Here is a 26,017-nt window from a genome sequence, read left to right on the forward strand (position 1 = left end):
CAAATGGCATTATTTCATTCTTTTTTATAGCTGAGTAGTATTCCATTTTATATATATCACATCTTCTTTATCCATTCATCTGTGAGTGGACATTTAGGTTGTTTGCATGTCTTGGCTATTATAAATAGTGCTTCTGTGAACATAGGGGTGCATGTATGTTTTCGAATTATAGTTTTGTCCAGATATTTGCCCAGGAGTAAGATTGCTGGATCATATGGTAGCTCTATTTTTAGCTTTTTGAGGAACTGCCATAGTGTTTCCATAGTGGTTGCACCAATTTACATCCCCACCAACAGTGTAGAAGTCAGTCAGAAAGAGAGAGACAAATACCGTATGCTAACACATATATATGGAATTTAAGAAAAAAAAATGTCATGAAGAACCTAGGGGTAAAACAGGAATAAAGACACAGACTTACTAGAGAACGGACTTGAGGATATGGGGAGGGGGAAGGGTAAACTGTGACAAAGCGTGAGAGAGGCATGGACATATATTCATGTTCTTTTAACATATGAATTGCCCCACTTTATCTGTGTGAAATAAGTTTGTTCCCGTTATTGGGCTGCTTCTCAAGCTTTGCTGCTCATTTGAATGACCTAAAGAGCTTTTAAGAAAAACATTGGTGTCTGGGTCCCAGCCCCAGAGATTTTGATTCAGTAGGTCTAGGGAGGAGCCTGGGCACAGGGAGGGCTCAGAGTTCCCCAGGTGATTCTAATGTGCGGCAACTTTGGGAACCACCTCTTGGCTTCAATCCAGCTAGTGATCAGATATTAAATCTAAGACACACGGGCTAGTGCGTGAGCTCTAGGAAGATTCGTGCCAGGGAAAATGATCGATAGTTGTGTTACTTCTCTGAAATGGATTGAAATTTCCAATTCGCATGAACAGGGGAGGGTGAATGGGTGAATGCAATAAGGTGTATCATTTACGTATTGCCCTATGTGTGTGGCTAGAAGCTTTTGCAACTGAGGTCTGCCCAACTTTTCATGCTAATGGTAATGCTTGTCCTCCTAATGCAGCTGTAAACTTTATAAGCCCATAGGTAGACAGCATCACAAAATATTTACCCCTCCCCACTGGCCCACTCTCAAGCTTCTCTCCCCCTCCCCAATACACAAATGTACATCAATGCTCTTGAGACCACTATCAACATATTGACCTTCAATTCTTCTACTTTGCAGCTTCCCTCTTATCAGGAGATGTCAGCATTTAGTGCAAGGACAAATGCTTGCCTCTTGGTGAGTAATGTAGGCAATGCCTCCAAGAGACAAATAGCCCTTAGGGAGGGGGAAAAAGTCTTTCAAAAAGGTTGATGCCCAGAGGAGGCATTTTCAGTCATCTCAGCTTAGAGGTCAAATATCCAAAATTAAAAAGGTTAAAAAAAAGAAAAAGAAGAAAGCAAGGAAGAAAAGAAGGAAACAATTTTCTTATCTCATAGTAATAAGGCAGTTTTCCTTAAAAAAAAAAAAGACTTAAGCCTTAAATTCTCTTTCCTAATCAAAATGTGCTTTTCCGTCTTTAGACTATTCCTCTTATATCCTGTATTATTCATGACGTTTAATTCTTGAAATAGCACATGGCTGAAAACAGAAGCTAACCTCTTGTCCACTATGAATTAAATCTTCTTTTCCTAGGACCTGTCTACAGTGTACAATTTGGGGTTTGCCAACATAATTATTTTCTCTGAAATAAGTTACAGCATTTTGCCTTTTCAATATATAGTTATACAATATATCGTTAACACAACATAGTTAATATAGTCAATATAGTAAATACAACTATAACACACGTGATATGATGCCACTTTGGTGATTTTCTTCATCCATGTAATTCTGAAATTTGACAGTATAGTTTTCATATTCTAATGAGCTGAGTATTACCTTTGCAAGGAGAGAAAAATAAAATAAATTCATAATATTCTTGTGTGGTTTGCCCCTGGGGTGGATTACCATAATGGGGGGATATTTGAGCCTTTCCCCAAGTCATTAAAAAACCTCCAGCGAGCAGCCCCTTGTCCTCTCCAGGGAGTGGGGGGAAAGGATCTTTAATCATAATAATCCTGGGGGGAGAAATCTCAGAAATAAGACATCTGCTTCTGTGCCTTGTTGTTTTGCAGAATAGCAATGATTGCTTTAGCAACTTCTATTGCCATGTGTGTACAATAAGTAAATGAACATAAAATTGAATGAACGCATAAAAGAAGGATAAACCCACCCAGCTTAACAAATCCACTCTCTCACCTGCTGTGCCCTGAAACATGAAAGAAAGAATCACGGGATCATAAGGATTAATAAAATAACAGTCTCTGTTAACAATATTGACAGAAGGTATAGGAAAATTTGTCTGATGTGGGACCAACAGCTTAACTGCTTAATCCTTTTTTTTTTTTTAAGGGCAACTCATTCATTTATTGTTTAAAGATTGCAAGACAACTTCTGAATTTCTGTAGCACAGTTTAAATGTTTTACTTCTTTGATAAATCAGAGTATAATAGAAAAAACAATTAGTTTCCAGTAATATCTATATCTCTATTCAGAATTAAGTCTTCCACAGACATGTAACCTGGAAACAAAAGCCTGTTACAATAAGCAAAGCTTCAACAGAGCTGCTACTTTTCGGGCCAGGGAAAGGTTCATCCCTATAGGAGGAGGATGTGCTATGTAAAATGGCTGCAAGGTCACAGCCTTGAGGGCGCTGGAAGTCTATTATCCTATCCCACATTAAGTAGTTTGGTGAACTTCAAACGTCCGTTCATCTGCAACCAAGCTGGCAAACCTTAACTGATATCTCAAGCAGGTAAAAAATAAATTAAAAGAAATCCTTACACTGATGTTCCTTGATTCACACTGTTAAATGGTTCATTAACATGTAATTCTGGCTAAGAATTACATTTGAGACTCCTTGCTCAGATTTTGGTTAACAGTACAAATCTTTGAGAAATTCAAGTTCTTATTAATCAATAATTTGTCAGCTAGGCTACATTCAGGCATCAGCTGCAACTACAGAATAGGTGCACTGCCTCAGCGCTTTGGAAAGACATAATCTAGAACACTACTAGCAGACAAAATATCTGTTACGAGACAGCACAGGTGCAGTACAGCAAGACAAAAACATATATTCATGTGTGCCGCGGACCAGCCGGAGAAAGAGGATTTCACCGCCCAGGGTCAGAAGGAACTGAAGTAGCACCGACGCATGGGGTCAGAAGGACCAAGACAACTGATGGTTGCAAGGCAAATTTTATTGCACTACAGTTGCAGATTATCTAGACTAGAAAAAGGAAGGTTGCCAGATGGTGGTTTACATTATCTACAGACTGTCTCGGCTCAAGGTTAACTTCCCTGGGAGGAAACCCATAAACCCAGAATCATCAAAAATAACCTGCATGTGCAGGGGGAAGACAGCTTTGCTTGTCTCATTTTACATTCTTTCTGATCTCTGGGCCCTGGTGATTTATCTCCCATGGAATGGAACAAGGAGGGGAACAAGTAGGGACAGTCCCTTCGAGCAGCGGCGGCATGCCTGGCATGTCCTTACCTGCTCTCAAGGCTGACTGCTTCCCACAGGTCCCCCTTTTTTATTTTTTAACTTTTGCTGCAAAATAATTCCATGAAGTTTAGTGCCGAGAGTAGTGTACTGTTGCATGAGGATACGAAACAGACATGAGAAGATTATTATCAATAATAGGCAAATTATGGCCAGGGTAATAAATCCTGACAACCTTCCAGTAATCCAAGACTGAGGGTTTAACCACTTTAAATGATCCAGTAAAGTTTGAATTACATCTTCTGGCGAAACATCATCAAGATGTGTATTTTGTATATCCTGAATTTCAGCATTTAATTTCTTAAGATCAAGACTAATATTATTATCTGACCAAACACTCAGCAGATGCATTTTTACTTTTTCCCATTCCCAAATACAGTCATTGTACTTTTAAGGAGTAACACACATCCATGTATACTTTGCATGACAAGCTAAACGCATCCTCAATTTTAATGCTGCCATCTGATCTCCAATCCCCAAAATTGCGTTTTTAAATTCATCTAACTTGTTATTAATCCGTAAATATATGTGACTTTGTAAAGATAAAGCAAGACTGGTATGTTGAGATAACTGATTAGCAAAGTGAGCATGATGAATACTCTGTGAAAGAGCAAGACCGGCAGTAGCCACGGTAGCAGACAGAGCAGCCGACGCAAGTAAACTTACTATTAGCCACCCAAGAAAGCGTCTCCTCTGCAAGGCTTTAGAGACTTCCACCCATGCCTGTACTCCAGTATCTTCATATCAAGGTTCTCTCAGATGTACAGGCACCATAACATACATGGGTTGCTTTAGTATAAGCACAGATTGCGTTCCTGCAGAAGGGAACATACAACTGCTAAAAATACAATTAACACAGCTAATATTATATCCTCCTTTGGAAGAATTACCAATGTTAATAGAACCACACAAAAGTGTATATGGAGGAGCAACACAAGTTATAACAGGTGTATTGGAATAAGTTAGAGCTAGTTTCCATATATCCCAGTTCTTTTGAAATGTGATAAACCTATCTATGATGGGAAAAGAAGAGATAAGAATTGACACCTTGGTATAACCTATAGTACACCATATTTGGTTATTATTCCAAGATGCATTGCAACGTTCAAAATTGGATCCAGGAAAGTTAACGGTCATAAGGGGAGGCAATTGATTTTTTGATTTTCTGTTAAGCATAGTAACCTTATGTCCAGCTATAAGTATCCCTTGTCCTCCAAGTAAACGCTTCATACAGAAATAATTTCCTGAATCTTCACCTGTAACCTTGGCTATAGTAATAGCGGAATCCCTAAGTGGTGAGGCCTATGAGATTTGACCTCTAATATTAATAGCTTGCCCATTTTATACCAAATGATGGTATCCTTAAGATCCTCTCGTCGGCTGGTAGCCGGGCGTGTAAGAGTAATGTTGGTTCCTGTAAAACGAAGGATGCCTGGAGAGCCTGACAAACTGATTGATCCGTTCCCTCATAAACATCTGTATGCTCATAACTAATAGCCTTTACACATCCAGTTTCCAGATTCAATGGGCTAAGACAGACAGGATGGGTACTAAACCAGTTAGTATAATTTACAGACATATTGATTTGTTTTATATTCCCAATAAGAGGCCCATAAACACTTATCATTGTAAAATACAGGAAACTCTGCTTCAGACCAAGATATGGGTTGTAATAGTGGAGGATCAGGTACACAGGCCCAGTAAGTTGCTGCATTAACAGAGGGAACACATGAAATGGTTGCCAACATAACCAAAAATAAAGTTACAGGTGTAACAGGATTATTCTGTTGTTTCACTGACTCTTGAACTCATGAAACCAGTTGTTTAATTTGTCCCCAAGTTGGAACATCACTCCTTTGAGTCGTCCTGGCAAGTGGTCTCCTCTTCTTCTTCTTTTTCTCAATCAACACTGTCAAATTTTCCGGAGAGGTGCAGAGCTTCTTCATCTTCTGAACTAGGTGAGCTGTGGCGAGCCATCTATTTGCTTGACTAAGCGCTCAGGAAGCCAGCAAGGTCCAGGCGCTGATCTGGGAAAGATACACACGTGACCACGTCCCCAAATCAACACAGGATCAGGACCACGCCAAGTGCTGGTTAACGGATCTTTCCAGAGGACCTCCGGAGATTGAGAGGCCAATCTTGGCTCAGCCACCAACCTTCCCCCTGCAGAGCAGCCAAATTTGTCAACAGTGAGAACATTTAAAATAAACAGAGCATGATTTGTAAGGTTATGTGGCGTTGTTCTATACAATTCCCCCCTTTTTATTTTTTCAATAGTTAGCTTTAAAGATCTATTTGCACGTTCTATAATACCTTGTCCTTGAGGATTATATGGAATGCCTGTAATATGGGTAATTTTGTAATGAATTACAAAATGTTGCAAAAGCAGCGGGCCCATTATCTGTTTTAATAATTTTGGGAAGGTTCATGAAAGCAAAACAGTGTAATAAATGAGTGATAACATGTTTAGTAGCTTCTCCGGTCTGTGCTGTAGCACAGAGGAAACCAGAATAAGTGTCGATAGTGACATGAACAAACTGTAATTTCCCAAAAGACGGGATATGAGTAACATCCATTTGCCATAAATGTCTAGGTAATAATCCACGAGGATTAACAACATAATGTGGAACGGGAAGGTGAGGTAAGCATTGTGGGCATTGCTTAACAATTTGTGGGGCGGCTTCACCAGTAAGGGAAAATTGTGTGTGTAATGTAGCCGCTGACTGACGGTGTAAAGCGTGCAACTGCTGTGCTGCTTGTGAAGCAGTTTGATCATAACTTACCATAATATGAGGGTGTCCAGGACATGGACCATGAGTATCAAGAGTATGAAGATAATGAATGCAGTATATTAGCCATTCTTGACAGCATGACGAACGGAAAGGAGGAGTACGGTAAATTGGGACATGTCCTGCTTTAGGGAAAAGAGATTGAGGAGGAGGAGTAACTTCAACTCTATTCTTGGGAGGAAAATGTACAGGATAAAGATCACGTTTAGATCGAGTTAAAACATCTGCAGTCGCATTAAGTTTAGTCAATGGACCAGGCAAGTTAGAATGAGCACGGATATACAGACCTGCGACAGGACCATCATGGGAACGAATAAGCTGTTGAAGCAAACGAAAAGAGGATGATAATTCAGGGTCATTAGTATGTCCTATGCTCGCAGTCTCCAGAAGAAATCACAAGCTAATAAGATATTTACTATCAGAAAACAAATTAAAAGATATAGAAGGCAAATGTTTAAAAGACATAATGACAGCATACAGTTCAACACGCTGAGCTGAAGTCAAGGAAGTTTCTTTAACGAGGTTTGTTCCGTCGTCAGTGATTACAGTAGCCACTCCTGAAGAAGAACCGTCCGTAAAAACCGAAGGTACATGAGGAACAGGCTGTTGCCTAATTATAGAAGGAAAGATATGAGTTAAGTTTGCTGAATTGGATCAATTTATCAGCAGGGTAATGGCATTCCAAGGTACCTGAAAATCCTGCAAGAGCAAGACCCCATTCATTACTATGTTGAAAAAGCCAATTTTGTTGACTAACTGAATAAGGGATAATAATTTGAGAAGGTTCTATACTTATAGGTTGTAAGCATCTAGTTCTACCTTGCATTATTAAATTACTAATAAGTTCATAATAAGGGTTAATAACTTTAGAGGGTGTAGATTTCATATGAATCTATTCAATAATTCCAACAGTTTGCCATAAGGCGGCAGTAGGCACATGAGGAGTTGGACAAATTATTAAGAAAATTGGAAGGTGAGTATGAATTCTAGTTAATTGTGTAGAACTGATAGATCTATTGACTATTTGTAAAGCTTGAAATCCTTCTGGAGTCATAGAGCGTGAAGAAGAAGGATCTGAGTCACCTTTAAGAATATCAAACAAAGGCTGTAATTGAGCAGTAGTAAGTTTTAAGGAAGGCCTTAGCCAATTAATATCTCCAAGTAATTTTTGAAAAGCATTTAATGTTTTTAAATTATCAACTCAAATTTGCAGTTTTTGAGGCCTACTGGTAGTGTTATCAATATATTTTCCCAAATATAAAAATGGAGATTGTCTTTGAATTTTTTTTGAGGCAATGACCAAGGCAAATGATTGTAAGGACTGTTGTAAAAATTGAAAAGCAGTCTCTAATAAAGAAATATTATCAGTGGCTAAAAGTATATCATCCATATAATGTATGAGATATAACGATGGAAACCTTTTTCTCACAGGAGTCAAGGCCTGAGCCACATATTTTTGGCATAACGTAGGACTATTTGCCATGCCCTGAGGCAATACTTTCCATTGAAATCTCCTCATGGGTTCCTTAAAATTTAAGGCAGGCAAGATAAAAGCAAAATGTTTTCTATCTTCAGGAAACAAAGGAATAGTGAAAAAACAATCTTTTAAATCTATAACTAAAAGATGATAATTGTGTGGTATGGCTGTTGGAGAGGGTAGGCCTGGTTGAAGAGCTCCCATTATTAGCATAGTTTTATTAACAGCTCTTAGATCCTGTAATAACCTATATTTTCCAGATTTTTTCTTGATAATAAAAATAGGAGTATTCCGGGCTTCCCTGGTGGCGCAGTGGTTGAGAGGCCGCCTGCCGATGCAGGGGACACGGGTTCGTGCCCCGGTCCGGGAAGATCCCACATGCTGCGGAGCGGCTGGGCCCGTGAGCCATGGCCGCTGAGCCTGCGCGTCCGGAGCCTGTGCTCCGCAACGGGAGAGGCCACAACAGTGAGAGGCCCGCGTACCGCAAAAAAAAAAAAAAAAAAAAAAAAAAAAAAGATAACGGTTTAAAAAAAAATAAAAAAAAAATAAAAAAATAGGAGTATTCCAAGGACTACTGGAAATTTCTAAATGCCCTAATTGTTCCAGTACTAATTGTTCTGCAGCTTCTCATCTCTCCTTTGTGAGGGGCCATTGGTCCACCCATACAGGGTCATCAGTCAGCCAAGTAATGGGATCAGCAGTGAGTGGAGAATCCAAGGCCCCTAAGAAAAACCCAAACCTTGTCTATCATTTTTTATTTTCACATCAATAGGACAGACAGTTCCTTGTTGATTTGTTCCCAGCCCTTTTGTGGGAAGAAATCCTTGATCCAACGTCATATTAGAGACTTGAGAGTTTGGACTATAAAGTAATACTACCATTTCTTTTAATATATCTCGGCCCCAGAGGTTTAAAGGCAGCCCAGGCAAAACATAAGGCTGGAAATATCCTGAATGGCCCTCACTATCTTGCCATAAAAAAAACTGACTACTTTGCATAGGAGAAGAACTTTGTCCTATTCCGTGAAGTTCTGTAATAGTAGGACTAATGGGCCAACGTTTAGGCCAGTGTACCTGCGTCATAACAAGAGACATCAGCTCCAGTGTCTAACAAACCTGAAAAAACCTTTCCGTTAATGGTTCATTTCATTTCTGGACGTTCTCTCCCTATCTTCTGAATCCAGTAGGCAGCATTAGACGATCCAAAAGCCTTTGTTTCTCTCTTTTGATGTTGTAAAATTTGTCCATGAGGTACAAAGGGCAAAAGTAGCAATTGTGCAATTTGATCACCAGGAGAAATAGTTATTATATTTTTAATAGTTTGTGCCATGACTTTTATTTCTCCTTCGTAGTCAGAATCTATGACTCCTGGCATAACAGTTAAACCTTTCATGGTGACACTACTTCTTCCCAATAATAGTCCCCTCAAACCCTTGGGTAAAGGTCCACAGATGCCCGTAGAGAGGGCCTGAGGACCCATTTCAGGAGTTAATACATATCGGGCGGAGGTACTGAGCTCCAGTCCTGCACTTCCTGGTGTTGCTCTGGAGAGTGAGGATATTGTATGTTTTTGGTTTTGGTTAATGTCTGATTGATAATTTGAGGAGGATACACAGACATTGCCCTTATTATTTGTTGGGGCCGGGGAAGGCCCTGGGAAGAGTTTCTCGACAGTGGTGGCCCATCCTTGTGGGCCACTGAGCAACAATCTTGTGCCCAATGTTTTCCCCTATTGCATTTAGGGCATAAACCAGGGATTTTCTGACCATCTGGAGGTTTTTGAGTAGGGACGGAAGGACTAGGGTTAGAATTAAAAGACCTACATTCTCTAGCAAAAGGACCTGCCTTTCCACATTTAAATCAAGTCTTTGTTTTCTTTTGATTGTTTTTAAACCCCACTTTAGTTAATGCTGCAGCCACAGCAGCACCCTGTATATAAGTAGGCCCAATGTCTGCACAAAGGCGAATATAATCCTCCAATGTTCCCCGTTTTCTCCAAGGTCGAATCGCAGCCTGACACGCATTATTAGCATTTTCAAAAGCAAGTTGCTTAACTACAATCGTACCAGTGAGTCCGTCCACAATGAGTCTCCCCACCGCCTGTGACAACCTATCTACAAAATCAGCATATGGTTCATCAGGTCCCTGTCTATGTTTTGAAAGATCTTCAGTTTTGTGTGTAGAAGGACACTTCCTCCAGGCTTGTAATGCCAAATGATTTATTTGAGGATAAGCAACAAAGGGATAAGTTAATTGATCTTGTAAAGAAAGATATTGTCCTTCCCCAATCAGCATATGATAATCAACTGGAATATTATGGGCAGCATTCTTTTCTGCTTGTTCAGCAGCCCCTTCATAAAAATCAAACTTCCATATTAAATAATCTCCACCATTTAAACAAGCTCGTGCAATAGACTTCCAATCAGCGGGGGGAAGAGCTTCTCCTGTCAACCATAGCAGTAGTAAAAGGAGCAGTGGGCCCATATTGAGCACAGGCAGATTTTCAATCTTTCAAAACTTTCAAAGGGAGAGGATGATGCTCCCTAGTAGCTTGTTGAGGATTATTAGGATCAGGTCTTTCTATGACGGGACAACAGAAAATAGGACCTTCTCCTCGTTTTATTGCTCCTTGTACAGCGCGCTGCAAGGGACTCTGCATTTTTACAGATGTAGATTTTTGAGGAAGACAGTCCTTATTAACCTGCAGCTTTTTCACTGACTTATCTATCACAGCCATTAGAAAATCATCCTCAGGATATTTCTCTCTTTTATGTTTACAAGCCTCATCTGTTAAGTCGAAATGTTCCTCTTCATCTAAAATATTTAAATTAATTAGCTCTTTCGGTTTAGGAAGTGGCGACACAGTAGTTGATAATACAGTCTCTCCTTCTGTCAGAGGCTTATGTTTTTCTGACTTTACATTCAAATCAACACTATCATGAGAAGAATCTAAACATATTTTTATCAGATTCCACAAACTATATGTAACAACAGGAGTATGAGTAGGCCCTCGAGACTCGTAATAATTTTTTAAATCTTCTCCAACTTTCTGCCAGATTTCTATGTCAACAGAGCCGCCATCAGGAAACCAGGGAGATACACCATGGATATGCTGTAAAAATTCAGTCAACAATAAAGTTCAGAAACTTTATTACCCCGAGCTCTAAGCATCAGAAGTAAAACCTGAGCAAATAATTCATACATCTTTGAGCCCTTTTGCCCCATCTTATTTTACTTCTGACTATTGCCTTATGCCTCTATTAGTTTCACTTTTACTGGTGGCCACACATATTTTGCATAAGGGTTCTCTTACCTGCACTTTCTTTTTCTTTTAATTGCCTTCACGCTTCAGGTCCCTGTTCGAGTGCCACTTGCCGCGGACCAGCCGGAGAAAGAGGATCTCACCGCCCAGGGTCAGAAGGGAAGGGGTAAGGAACTGAAGTAGCACCGACGCATGGGGTCAGAAGGACCAAGACAACTGATGGTTGCAAGGCAAATTTTATTATGCTACAGTTGCAGATTATCTAGCCTAGAAATCGGAAGGTTGCCAGATGGTGGATTACATTATCTACAGACTGTCTCGGCTCAAGGTTAACTTCCCTGGGAGGAAACCCATAAACCCAGAAGCATCAAAAATAACCTGCATGTGCAGGGGGGAGACAGCTTTGCTTGTCTCATTTTACATTCTTTCTGATCTCTGGGCTCTGGTGATTTATCTCCCATGGAATGGAACAAGGAGGGGAACAAGTAGGGACAGTCCCTTCGAGCAGCGGCGGCATGCCTGGCATGTCCTTACCTGCCCTCAAGGCTGACTGCTTCCCACACGTATGTTGCCTTGTTTAAGCCTCAAGCCCTCGATCCTTTGTTGAAATACAATAATTTCATTCCTATGGTTTTCAATACCAAAAACTCAACCTCCAGGAGGGCTAAAGTCTAATTTGTACTCCAAACCAAGTAGCAGTGCAGTTCGCTACTACTGAGACTGAATCCATAAAGACTTCAAGACCACGTCCAGAAGACAAGTTATTATATATAATACCCTAGAAGGTCTGAAACATAATTATCATATACATAGCTGGTCCTTCAGAGCTTTTTACCTATAACATGTTTTTTGATGAAAGTTATTTAATGTACTGGAGATAACTGTGACTTACTGATCAAATATTTGAATACTTATACTTACCTGGGATTTCATTTCTGCTGAAAGAAAAAGGTAGAACAGGACTCACTAAAACAAACAAACAAACATTAGAAATGAAAGTAAAAATCTTAACACACACTATCCCTTTTGGAAGCAGCATAGAGGGGCAGTCAACGGTAAAACACTGGTGAAATAGGTCAAAACTCTAGGCCAAAAATCCATTATTATTATCATCAGTGACAGTACCACAACTGTGCCCTTCAGAATTAATAATCACTCCTAAGAATCTTCATTTGGCACCAGATGATGCGGTTAAGAGAAACACTCTGGGAGGTTTTGAATCAGACTTGGTTTTTTGTTAGCCAAGTTACAGGAGAATTTTTAAAGTGGGGGGAAGGGAAGAAGGAAACGGACCAGGAAAAGAATTTAAGCCATCATCTATAAACCAACAAAGCACTGATAGTTCCGAACATTATGTCAGACACTAAAATGACTGATATAGGCTCAAGTGGTTTACAAAACCTATAAAAAGATTACACCAGCAAAGTCCCCATTTATCTGTAGAGTTCAGAAACTAAAACAAGGAATATTTTAGCTTAAAAGCTTATCTCAAGAGAATCATACACACTTCACATGAATAAAAATACCTGAAACCAAACATTTTTAAAAGCTCCAATACCCAAAATATAAAGAAAAATATTAATTCAGAAGACTCAGTCAATCCATGAGAATCACAAAACGGCTGGGCAATCTCTATCTCCCTTCCACACTAACCATCCATCCCATGGAAGACCAAGAGAGAGCAGACCTTCCAGACTTACCTTCCAGACCTTCCAGACACCTGGCTGCTGCAAAATTCTATGGAGACTCCTTGTGGAACAGCAGTTTCCCATCTCTTGTGTCTCTCCCTATCATGATCATGATCATGCAGGAAGCAAGTCTGGCTGTGCTATTTCTTATCATTGTCTGTCACCCATCTGCAGCATGGTATTGTACAGATAAGGAAAAAGTAGTTCCCTTTCCCCCAGAAGGTTGAGGCTCAGGTACAGGGTAATTCTCCTGTGCACACAGTCATTATTTAGGCCGACTCAGTGACTTCAACAGGCTTAATCATGTGATCAGGTTTGTTGCCAGCTGCGTAATGCTCCCACATCTGTAGATAGAGCCGCTCTAGGTCCATTGTGTATTGTTTGGTGTTGAACAGAGGGCTAGATGTTCTCTGCTTCCAGACTTTGCCACGAATTTTCTTCAGGTATTCTAGATCAGTTCCCAGTTTCACAGCTATGTCTTCATATTCTTGTCTATTTTGAGCAATAAGCTCAAGACAGCCTAAACAAGTGAGCTGGGAAGCTGCAACTCGGGAAGCAAGAGTCTCTCCTGGCATAGTCACCACGGGTGTCCCTGACCAAAGGACATCCATCCCTGTGGTGTGTCCATTACAGAGTGGAGTGTCCAAGCAGACATCAGCCAGCTGGCCTCTCCGAACATGTTCCTCTTTAGGAGCAACAGGTGAAAAAATGATACGCTTCTGGGGAAGGCCCATATTTTGTGCATACTGTTGAATATTAGGTTCTCCTACTGCTGGAAAACGCAACAGCCACAGTACGCTATTGGGAACACGCTTCAGGATATTTGCCCACATCTGCAAAGTAGATGGGTCAATTTTATATAACTGATTGAAGTTACAGTACACAATGGCATCTTCCGGTAACCCGTACTGAGAACGTGTGGTTACAATAATGGTACGGGGAACCTCCTCTCCAGTGGCAGCCTTAATGTTGATCTGGGTAGTTGCCAGTCCATTGCTAAGACTGAATCCATTAATTGTTATCTGAATTTGTCCTCTGTTAATCATTTCAATAACTGCCTCTGCAATAGTATTCATAGGAATGACAGGCATATTAAGAGCCGTATTACTGCTGTCTGCGTTGTCTCCTCCATCAGGACATTTCATCTTGACAATCTGCACATCTGGGAGACTATCAAGAAATGCTTTGAGGTCGATGCCATTCAGCACAATCCAATTGTCATAAATGTGCCCATTGGACTTAAAATCGATGACTGCCTTCTTCTTCAGGTGAGGGAACATATTAGCATGATCACCAATAAAGAAAGTATGGGGCATATAAGCCAGTTTCTCAGAATACTGCTCAGCAACTTCAGCAGGTGAAGTTTCCTGATCAGTGATGATATAATCCATGAAAAGCACGCCACTGGTCCCAGGGTAGCCCAGCCACATTGCCTGAATAGGAGCTGGCCTGAGAGCAAAGAGTTCATTTCGAGCACCCCTGGTATAACCATTCATATTTACAAGGATGTGTATACCATCTTGATGGATGCGATCAGCTGCTTTCCCATTGCATGGAATCTGAGAAAGATCAGTGAAATGATGGGCTTCTGCCATCACCTTCGCTCGGAAGTTTGTGCCATCATCTGGGCTCAGGGCATAACAGAATACCTCAAATTTATCAGGATTGTGCATGCCTGGAATAGACTGCATAAGATGAGAAGTAGGATGATTCCCAAAGTCAGAACTCATGTATCCTACACGCAGTCGACCATCACTGAGCTTCAAGTCTTTTGGATGTTCGTACGGTGGTTTATGAAGGACACTGATCTCATCCAAGCAGAGGTTCCCATGGCTCTCAGCAATAGCCTTCCTGAAGCCATGAGAAAGAGGATAGAGCATACTATGATGAGGCTGCACAGAAGGCAACCTATTCTTCTCCAGTTGGTCAGCCACAATGCTGACCAACTTCTTCATTCGCTCATCATAGTCTGTCCAATCACAGACAATCTGCAGGCAATGAGCCAAATCACAATAAGCGTCAGGAAAATCAGGTTCAAGCTTCAGAGCAGTGCGATAAAAAGCAATTGCTTCTGGAATATTCCCTGAATACTTGTGAATGGAAGCCAGATTGCTGTGGGCATCCGCAAGTGCAGGGTTAATCTGAATGGCACGAGTATAACACTGCAAGGCTCCCTGAACATCCTGCATCTCCTTTAGAGTGTCTCCCATGTTACAGTAGGCATCAGCAAAGGTAGGACTGATTCGAACAGCCTCCTTATAATGCATCAGAGCTTCCTGCAGTTTTCCCTGCTGCTGCAATACACTTGCTAAATTTGAATGGGCAACAGCAAACTCTGGGAAGACTTCTAATGCTTTACAATACAAGCGAACTGCCTCTTCAAAGTTTCCCTGGTCTCCTTTGATATTGGCTAGGTTATTCAGAGAGTCTGCATGGGTGGGACACAGCCGCAGAGCTGTATTATAACAATCTTCTGCTTCGGCAACACTGCCCTTCTCTTCCAGAGCGTTGGCTAGGTTGCAGTAAGCATCAGGGAAATGTGGTTGCAATTCAATAGCTCGCCTGTAGGTGTCTACTGCCAGATCCATCAGGCCTTGCTCATAGTATACACAAGCCAGGTTGGCATGTACCACTGCATGATTTGGGCTCAAGCTTAGGGCACAAAGGTAAGCTGCCACAGCTCTGTCAAAAATCCGTGCCTCTTTCAAGATATTTCCTAAATTGATATAAGCATCCAGAAAATTGGGGTCAAGCGTGACAGCCTTTTCAAAGTGATGAATTGCAAGCCAAATCTCCCCTTGTGCATTGAAAACACAGCCAAGATTACTCCAAGCTACTGCAAAGTTCGGTTGCGTCTCCATTGCTTTCAAATAACATGCCTTGGCTCCTTCCAAGCGACCCAGGGCTTTGAGCAGGTTCCCCAGGTCACTGCGAACACAGTACAAATCAGGATTGCACTGAAGAGCAGAGAGGTAAGCTTGTACTGCCCCTTCCATGTCGCCTGCTGCTACCAAAGCGGCTGCCAGGTTAATATAACCATCGATGAAATCTGGTTTGAGATGCAATGCATGCCGGTAATGCTCAATTGCTTCCTGCAACTGCCCTCTTTCCTTGTACACATTCCCCAAATTCGAATAGGCTTCTGCCAGAAGAGGGTTCTGTTTAATTGCCAGAGTACTAAAGTGGGCAGATCTGTCCAGCCTTCGACACTGGAAGTGTAGAGATGAAAGTAATAAAAGTACTCCAGTATTGTCTGGCTCTTGTCTCCACAGCTGCATGCAGTGTCTCTCAGCTGCCTCAAAATCTCCTGCCTGATACTCTCGATGTACCAACTCAGCTAACCCTTGGAAGGAAAGCATACGTTTCATTGGTTCTGTGCTGTCGGCCACGTTGCCCACAGAAGACGCCATCTGGAGCTTCTGGAGAGAGTGAGAAAAGGGGGTAATTGAGTCCCGCTGCTGCCACTACTGGCAAGAACGTTTCTAGAGGTAGCAAATACGAGGGCAGCAGCCGTACCACTGCTTTGGCAGGCTTAAGCGGCGGCAACAGTTACACGCACTGAAACTTAGGAACTCTGGTTGGCCATCTACCTCTCACGCTCTTGAAATCTTAATTCTTAACCCTGCCCTCTTCCACCATTTTTCTCCTAATCAGGGAATAAAAATTACCTATACACTTGCCTTAGAAGAAATCAAAAGTCAGTAGTCCAAACACTTTTTAAAATTTTGTTTTCTGTCCAGTTGGAAAGGAAATACATGATTGACTTTACTTCATCATTCATGTAGTCAATGTGGAAAACATTAGGGCCGTGAATTTCAATACAGTAAGATCAGAAAATTTTAAATTGGCCTTCCCAAACCACTAATAAGTAACCAATGTTGTATATAGTGCTAAAATCTTAGAGACTGAGTTTGATATTTTAAAAGTTCTGAAAGGATTAGCTAATTTCTCCTCATCATACTTCTCATGCCTCAAACCTGAGTATTACTTTTTTAAAATTAAATTTATCTTTATTTATTTATTTTTATTTTGGCTGCGTTGGGTCTTCAATGCTGCGTGCAGACTTTCTCTAGTTGTGGCGAGCGGGGGCTACTCTTTGTTGCGGTGCCTGGGCTTCTCATCACAGCAGCTTCTATTGTTGTTCCACAACTCTATGGGTTCCTTTTTAGGTCCTATGAAGAACCCTAGAAATTAGTTCATGGAATTATAAGTTTTTGCAAAATTGTCAGAAGTGAGATATTTTAACTTCCATCAGGTAAGACCAGCATCTCTTTCTTTGCCAATTTTCCTTCTATCATATTCTGCTATGTTGGATCATACTGGAATGGCCACAGGCTTTTTTGAAATCTGGCTAAGGAGATTTTCCTTTTTCTGTGGTACGCGGGCCTCTCACTGTTGTGGCCTCTCCCGTTGTGGAGCACAGGCTCTGGACGCACAGGCTCAGCGGCCATGGCTCACGGGCCTAGCCGCTCCGCGGCATGTGGGATCTTCCCGGACCGGGACACGAACCTGTGTCCCCTGCGTCGGCAGGTGGACTCTCAACCACTGCGCCACCAGGGAAGCCCTAAGGAGATGTTTAAGTGAGGCTATTACGTGATTTTCAGACACCGCCATATGTAATTGACTATATACTATCGCATTACAGGGATAACTTCCAGTACTCATACTGACTACTCTACTGACTTAACCTAGCACAAGACACAGAAGCATAAGGACAAAAACCACCTTACAATATAGCCATGTCTTGCACTTCACAGCTCTCAAAGCATGTGCGTTTGAAGAAGAAAAAAAGAACTGAAAAGTACAAAACCAGAAGCTAATCTGTGGAAAATTATTTCAATCATCAGGCATGTGAAAGATAAGTCAAAGATCCAGTTCTCATTAATGCTTAGTCAAAACGGAAATTTTCTTCTGTCAAGAATATACTCCAGGGGCTTCCCTGATGGCGCAGTGGTTAAGAAGCCACCTGCCAATGCAGGGGACAAGGGTTCGAGTCCTGGTCCGGGAAGATCCCACATGTCACGGAGCAACTAAGCCGGTGTGCCACAACTACGGAACCTGCGCTCTAGAGCCCGTGAGCCACGACTATTGAGCCTGCGAGCCACAACTACTGAAGCCTCCGTGCCTAGCGCCCGTGCTCTGCAACAAAAGAAGCCACCGCAATGAGAAGCCTGTGCACCGCAACGAAGAGTAGCCCCCAGTCCCTGCAAGTAGAGAAAGCCTGCGCACAGCAACGAAGACCCAACACAGCCAAAAATAAATGAATGAATGAATGAATGAATGAATATACTCCATCAACAATGTGTGTAATGGCATGGTATGAATGAGTATTTTATCAGAATCCCTGTAATGCACAAACCTATAGCAGTACTGAAATCAGTAATGCATTTATAATAGTAAATACTTATGAGGAAGTAATCCATAGAGGTTTTCTCAAAGTTAACAATGAAAATGAATGTGACATTATCAATAATAAATTGTGAAGCTGAAATAAACTTTTCTAAACTATTAATAACTAGAAGCAAATTCTAATCAACCATGCTACAAGAAATCTATGTCTAAAAACTACAAAGTTTATTTCTTAAAATTTTATTTCGAAAATACATAAACTGTCGTATGAGGAGGCAGTTAAAGAATATATAGCTAAAAGAGTGGGGGAAAAGGTTTATAGAGACACATCTGGCAGTAGTTAATTTTTAAATGTCATTTTTCTAGATTATGTGACACCTATAGTATTGATATTTGAAAGCATTTAAAAAATTGTAATTTGAAGATTTGCTACTTCCAGGTAGAATAAAATATTTTGAAGCAAAACAACGTTTGCACTGAGAAAAACAAAAAAAGCCAAATAAAATAGCCAGCATTCAATCAAAAAGTTCTAGACAAACCAAGAGATAGAATCATATGGCTAAAATTCTAAGAACAGATAATACAAAAATATTTATATAAGATATTGTGTGTCTTTATCAGGAAAAGTCTTTATCAAGAAAAGACTTTCAAATCATCAGAATTAATATTATATTTTATTTATTTGTATATTATATTTATATATAGATATTTATATATTTATATAAAGAACTTAAAGATAAAGCCCTAGTTAAGGCAGTGACAATAGCAGTAGCAGTGGGAGTGAAAAGAAATGGTTAGATTCAAGCATATTTTGTCAGGAAAAGTCCATGATCAAATGTCTGACTGCATACATGGGATGGATAGACAGAGTGGGAAAAATCAAAGTTAACTATAGAGGTTCTAGTGAAGATGGGGTTGCCGTCACCCAACCCAAGGGGCTGCGATCATCCCCAAGGTCTAGGAGACTCAAAGGGAAGGTCATGGTCAGAGGCAAAGTAAATTGGTGGGAAAATAAGACTCCCAGTCTCTCCATCTCCTTATACCAGTTTTTTTGGTAACATCTTTATTGGAGTATAATTGCTTTACAATGGTGTGTTAGTTTCTGCTTTATAACAAAGTAAATCAGTTATACATATGTCCCCATGTCTCCTCCCTCTTGCATCTCCCTCCCTCCCACCCTCCCTATCCCACCCCTCTAGGTGGTCACAAAGCACCGAGCGCATCTCCCTGTGCTATGCGGAAGCTTCCCACTAGCTATCTATTCCTTATACCAGTTTTGTTTTTCTGCTCATATACGTAGCAGCATTTCATTCAAGGGGAAAGTCATTGATCTGACTGGTCAAATTAAACAACATAGTTCAAGGCACATTTACAGCGGTTAGTTCCTCCACAATTTAGAAAGTCACATTCATAATTTCCCTCTTCCTACACCGCGGAACACATTGGCCATTCCTCCAAAGTTTCCACTCCACAGAGTGGACCAGAGATGACGTGAGCCCAGAACTGAGAGCTTGGCATGAGATGGTGTCAGCCCCATGTAGAGCTCTGGCATAAGTTATAACCCAACCCAGCTCTACAGAGAGCTCTGCATGGAATCCTGGGAGTAAACTCAGCCATAATAATGGGATTCTGTTTTTCATTTGCTTTTCTTCCTTGCTTAACTTTCCCTGGCCACTCTGACAAACAAACTTTCAGGCATTCCTGGGCCACTCACTAACTTTATTCCATTTAATCTCATCCAGATTCCCAAGAAAATTACTAACTATAAGGAGGGAAATTTGGAACATGGTGAGTTTTAGATGCCTGAAATATACAGGTCATTGAATCCAGTTAAGTAGCAAATTATCTGGATCTCAAATATGCCAGTAGAATAGCAGACTAAGCTCAATTTAATGTACTCTTACTGGAGACACATGTAAATTCTGGGTCAATTTTGAAAAAGTTAAAAGGACATAGCTGAGATTAAAAGAAAGAAAGGAACACCTGCATGTTTCAGAAAGTAACAGAGAAATTAAATCCAGAGAAAGAAGAGTGGACTGATGTCTGTGGGTTCCGTTCCTTAGTATAGGCCTTATGTAAATAGGGGCTGGAGCTAGAAATCTAACATTACCTTGAGGCCAGGAATTTATAGACTCAGGATGGAACAATATTGAGAAGTTGGTACAGATATCCTACAGAAATTTCATGAGGAACTGCTTAGTCCATTAAGAGGGCCAAGGGCGGTGGTGAGGAAGCTTGATATCTCTTGAAAACCTTCAGGTACAGAAAACATCAACACCTCTGAAAAGTAGGCCTCTCCTTCCCAGCGTTGTGATGGCCAGGTTGTCACTAACCTGTAAGGCCCTGTATGAATCAGAAACTGCAAGGAGAGTAATTCAAAGAAAAACAGATGCAGGATGGGTGTGGCAATAAATCCTAGGACCCTATCAGAAACAAAATTAAAACCACTCTAAAGGGAAATTTTAACAAACCAGAGCAGATAGTAACCTAACCAGAATAGAATAATAATTCTGAGGAAGTTACTTTAGTTATTTAAGTAATATTCAACATCCAGAGCAAAATTCACTTAAGTACTGTACTGGTGGAAACTAGGCAGCACTATGGAGACAATAAAAAGGTGTTTACCATCAAAAAACATCAAGGTAAGAAAGATAATGTCTGATTTTTAATTATCCTGTGGTTTATTGAAATCTTTTGGAAACCCAAAATAGAGAAAACCTAGCAGGCAATGAAGACTTAAATCTTTAGAGATTTATCAACTCATCTATAAAAGCTTTATTAATCTCTTCTTTTAATACCACTCCTGAGAGGTATAAATGTGTCCAGTGATAGGGTTGAAGAAGCCTGAGAGAATTTCAATTGTTTACTATTCTTGGTCAGCTATTAAGACCTTTCAGGAGCATCTTGATTATCATGGCATCATCCAACAAAAAGCAGGATATTTTACAGAAAGTCCTGGTCCACTTTTTGGCTTGCTTTTGTGTTTATGTTTTTGGTTTTCTCACATTGGGCGGTACATTAGGCTACCTATTGCACACTCCCTCATTCATGCATGCATTCATTCAAACAATATTTACTGAGTTGAGATATTTAATTAACACCCAATAAATGATGTTTAGATGAATGAATGCGCTTTTTATCAAAGTAAGTGTAAGTACTGAGAAAAATTACAGAATGTATGATCCCAGCCTCACAAAAGCGTATAATTGTGTTGAGGATATAACATATGCTGGTGAAATAACTAATATATCATATTGGACAGTTTCTAAGTTCAAAAATGAGTTTTTGTAAATAATCAGAGCCTAAGGAGGACAAAGAAGGGACAGTTCATTATGGGTTGAATCTATCAATAAATGTACATTTCAGATGAGATTTGAGATTGACCTTAAAGAAAGAAGAGGACTTAGATATATGAACAGAGAACAAAAAAGGCATGGTGATAGCGTGTGCATAGATAGTGTGGCCAATATTTATGTTCTTCATTAAAGACAGTCAGAGATAACCCAAATGTAACTGTTTCCATGGGTCCATTCTCAGTATCCAAACAAAACAGCAAATCCTATCTTAGTAAAACTAATGAAAAACACAGTCTTTAACAAAGACATTGTGAAGGAAAGGGGGAGAGAAAGGCTTGTGTCCCACACCACACAACAAAACTTATTTAATTATTTGTTTCATTTTCTCCCTCTGAAAATTTCCTCTCCCTCTCTCTGTACGTCTCTCTTCTCCCACCACATCTGGCCACACTCTGCCAGCCACCTTTCCAGATCTTTCCAGAACTCTCCATCCTAGTTTCATTATGCCACAAGTTGAACATCTCACAGGTCTCCAGGATGCATCCTCATCACTTATTCCACAAAGACAAACAAAGGACACTTCTCAGGATCAAGTTTCCTGGAAGGAAGAGGTCACGAGGAGTGATTGTAAATAATATAAGGTGGAGAGCAGTGACTTAAAATACCATTTTTCCTCTTAGAATGTGAATACAGGGAACTTTGGGAAACTAGAAAATCTAGAAAGGATTCATTGATAATTATTTATTTTCAATGAATAAAATAAAATGTAATAATACGGCTAAACTCTGACAGATTAACTTTTTCAAAAGTTGCTTTCACACACCTTCACTATTGGGATGTTTGATAAACACATCTTTCTTCTTTCTTTGCAGATACTGGCACCAAACTTTCAAACAATAAGAACCTTCCCATAAGTCCCTTGCCAGGCAAGATTAAGGTATAACAATCCAAACAGATTTTTGAAGAAGATAACTGGTTGAAAGCACAGGAAAAGAGCTGGGTTGCTCTTTTTCAACAGTCACATAATGAGTAATGTGGGAATTGGTTTACAAAGTCTCTCTCCATGAGGGGCTAAGGTTAAGATTAGAACTTCTGAGGCCAGAAGAGCAAAATAACTACAACAACACACATATTTTCAAGAGCCGCCCTTTGGATGTGAGGGATTGATTTTTCCCACGATTTTTTCAGCAGCCCACCTGGTGTCTTTAGTAAATGACATAAGAGAATACAGTGTGGCCAAGAAGGCTTAGATTTCCTTAGCCCCAAGTCAGATATTCTCAAGTGACTGTCCACTCAAATTAAAAAGAGAGATTTACAAGAGGAAACTGGATACAACTGAGTGTACTTTTATTTCAACCCTTTACCTGAATGTTTTGTTTTGATTTCAGTTCTCCACTGAAGTTGCCTACATTAATGTATTTTTAAGAACATTTCCTTAAGTTGAAGTATTCATTCAGTATATTCATTTACTATAATTGAGAAAAGCCAAATGACTTAGGCAAATTCATTTCTATATTGCCACAGCAGTGTATTGTGAACTAAATGACACCTGGCAGTTCTTTACTCAGATACTAACTCAATTAGAAGGCAGAACAAGGATACCTACCCATTCAGGGAAGGAAAGGTCACTTAGCCTCTGTAGCTGTCTTAGGTCTCTTATCATCACAGTAACAAACTGAAGACTAAAAACCGTACGATCATCTCAATAGATGCAGAAAAAGCTTTTGAAAAAATTCAATATCCATTCATGGTAAAAACTCTCCAGAAAGTGGGCATAGAGGGAACATACCTCAACATAATAAAGGCCATATATGACAAGCCCATAGCTAACATACTCAATGGTGAAAAGCTGAAAGCATTTCCCCTAAGATCAGGAACAAGACAAGGATGCCCACTCTCACCACTTTTATTGAACAGAGTTTTGGAAGTCCTAGCCACAGCAATCAGACAAGAAAAAATAAATAAATAAAAGGACTCCAAAATGGAAAGGAAAAAGTAAAACTGTCACTGTTTGCAGATGGCATGATACATAGAAAATCTGAAAGACACCATCAAAAAACTATTCGAGCTCAAACATGAACTTGGTAAATTTGCAGGATACAATAGATTTCTATATATAAATTTTGTATTTCTATACACTCACAGTGAACTATCAGAAAGAGAAATTAAGGAAACAATCCCATTTACAATCGCATAAAAAAGAATAAAATACATAAGAACAAACCTGCCTAAGGAGGTAAAAGACCTGTACCCAGGAAACTATATGACTCTCATAAAAGAAATGAAAGATGACACAAACAGCTGGAAAGATATACCATGGTCACGGATTGGAAGAATTAATATTGTTAAAATGACCATCATACCCAAGGAAATCTACGCATTCAATGCAGTCTGTATCAACATATCAAGGGCATTTTCCACAGACCTAGAACAAATAATTTTAAAGTTTGTATGGAAACACAAAAGATCCTGAATAGCTAAAACAGTCTTGAGAAAGAAGAACACAACTGGAGGAATCATGCTCCCTGGCTTCAGACTGTGCTACAAACCTACAGTAATCAAAACAGTATGGTACTGGCACAAAAACATCCATCACTGGAACAGAATAGAGAGCCCAGAAAGAAACCCATGCACTTGTGGTCAATGAATCTATGACAAAGGAGGCAAGAATATGCAATGGAGAAAAGTCTGGGCTTCCTTAGGGATGGTTTCATCAATTAATTTGTTTTCTTAAATGGACCATACTTTTCCATGTCTTTGTATACCTTGTGAGTTTTTTGGTTGAACATTTGGCTTTCAAATATTGTACTGTGGTGTCTATGGAAATCAGATTCTCCCACTTTCCCAGGGTTTTCTGGGCTTTGGATTGTTGAAGGCTGTAGTAGTCTGTTTGTTTAGGGACCTTTCCAAACTAGTTTTGCAATGACTGTACCCCTTATCGTATGTAGGCACTGAAGTCTCTGTTCCTTTAGTTCATGTTTAGCTAATGTTTTGACAGAGATGTCCTTGAATTCCTGCACCTAAGACAAACAAAAACAAATATACACAAGCACATCCACATGCACACTCAAAACCACACACCTCTCCCCATTGTGCAGATTGCTGGATCACTCCTTCAACATTTAGCTGACCTGCACTGAGTTCAGGGCTCAGCCCATGGTAAAAGCTTAGAGACTCCTCTGGTGTTTTCAGAGCATGCATCTTATCTTGAGTATGCATGTGGCTTTCTTAATTTCTCTGGACACATGTGTACTTTTTGTATGTTCTAAGTTCCCAAAGAATCTCCCCCAACTTTTGCTCCTGCATCTTATGTGGTCTATTGTATTTCAATGCACAGTCTTCTGCCCCAGCCATCTGTGCTTTGTCAGTTCACCTTGCACTTTTTTTGAGCAACGACCACTGCTTTTCCAGACTGTGTTCCAGGTTAGCTAAGACAGAGATAAGCATCTTGTGTCAGTCCTTCAGGTAGCTCCCAGACAGGTTAGAACAGATACACATAATAATCCGAGAGTATGGGCTCTTCTGCTCCCTCCTGAAGCAGGATTGAGGGCCCCATACTACGAATGGTCTGCTGCTACTTTAAGACTATCACTGCATTAAGACCCCACCACTTTAAGACCACCACTACACTAAGAGTAGATGGGGCAAGGGCAAGTAAAAATGCCACAAAGCTTTCCTGCCATTTTCAAATTGCCTCTTCCCTGGTTCAGTATGTGTTTGGTTGCTGTAAATCTTTGCCTGATTTCAGGACTAAGAGAAACTCAAGGAACGCCACAACAAGAAACAGTATAATCAAACTCTCAGATGCCAAAAGACAGAGAAAGAATCTTTACTCCCAAAGGAGAAAGAAAAAACAAATCTGTTACAAAGCAGGGATCCTCAAAAAGATTCATAGCTAATTTCCTATCTGAAACCATGGAGGCAAGAGGCCAGACATATTTAAAGTGCTGAAAGAAAAAAACTGTCCACCAAGAATTCTATATTTGGCCAAACTGGTTTCAAAACTTAGGGAGAAATTAACACATTCCCAGATGAACAAAGGCTGAGGGCGTTTGTTTTACAACTTCCTAACACTGCCCTATGACAAATGCTAAATTGAACCTTCAGGTTGAAATGAAAGGACACTAGACAGCAACTCGAAGCTGTATAAAGAAATAGAAATCTCCAGTAAAGATAAATACATGGGCAGATACTAAAGCCAGTATTGTGCTACTGGCTTGTAACTCTACTTTTTATTTCTTACATGACTGAAAAAACAAATGCATAAAATAATCATAAATCCATGTTATTGGGCTCACAAAGTATAAAGGTGTAATTTGTGACAACAATAATGTAAGGAGGAGGAATGGAACTGTAGAGGAACAGAGTTTCTGTGTGCTATTGAAGTTGGTTTCAATTCAAATGATATTGGTTGAACTTTAGAAGGGTAAATGTAATCTTCTTGATAACCACAAAGAAAATATCAATAGACTATATGCAAAAAGAAATGAAAAAGGAATCAAGAGTTCACTACAACAAAATCGGCTAAGCACAGAAGAAGTCAGTAATGGAGTAAATGAGGGGCAAAAAATGCATAAGACATACAGAAAACAACCAGGAAACAGACAGAAT

At 40.1% G+C, this 26,017-nt stretch overlaps 2 protein-coding genes and 1 long non-coding RNA gene across 7 annotated transcripts in view; 1 reads left to right on the top strand and 2 right to left on the bottom strand.

The window, feature by feature from the left end:
* The window catches only part of LOC132508361 (UDP-N-acetylglucosamine--peptide N-acetylglucosaminyltransferase 110 kDa subunit-like), a 162,041-nt gene that overhangs the window by 66,116 nt on the left and 69,908 nt on the right, over nt 1-26,017 (top strand). The window lies entirely within an intron of this gene.
* Nucleotides 5,196-6,608, bottom strand: LOC132507885 (uncharacterized). Its single transcript, XR_009536355.1, has 2 exons — nt 6,330-6,608; nt 5,196-5,709 (listed from the first exon to the last, which is right to left on the bottom strand). It is a non-coding gene; the product is annotated as an uncharacterized LOC132507885 (long non-coding RNA).
* On the bottom strand, nt 12,870-16,256 carry LOC132508363 (UDP-N-acetylglucosamine--peptide N-acetylglucosaminyltransferase 110 kDa subunit-like). The gene has a single exon (XM_060128501.1). The coding sequence runs from the start codon at nt 16,169-16,171 to the stop codon at nt 13,031-13,033; it is 3,141 nt and encodes a 1,046-aa protein (XP_059984484.1). The 5' UTR covers nt 16,172-16,256; the 3' UTR covers nt 12,870-13,030.

Source organism: Lagenorhynchus albirostris, chromosome 17 (genome assembly GCF_949774975.1).
Source record: "Lagenorhynchus albirostris chromosome 17, mLagAlb1.1, whole genome shotgun sequence".
In the NCBI taxonomy this organism is placed as follows: domain Eukaryota; kingdom Metazoa; phylum Chordata; class Mammalia; order Artiodactyla; family Delphinidae; genus Lagenorhynchus; species Lagenorhynchus albirostris.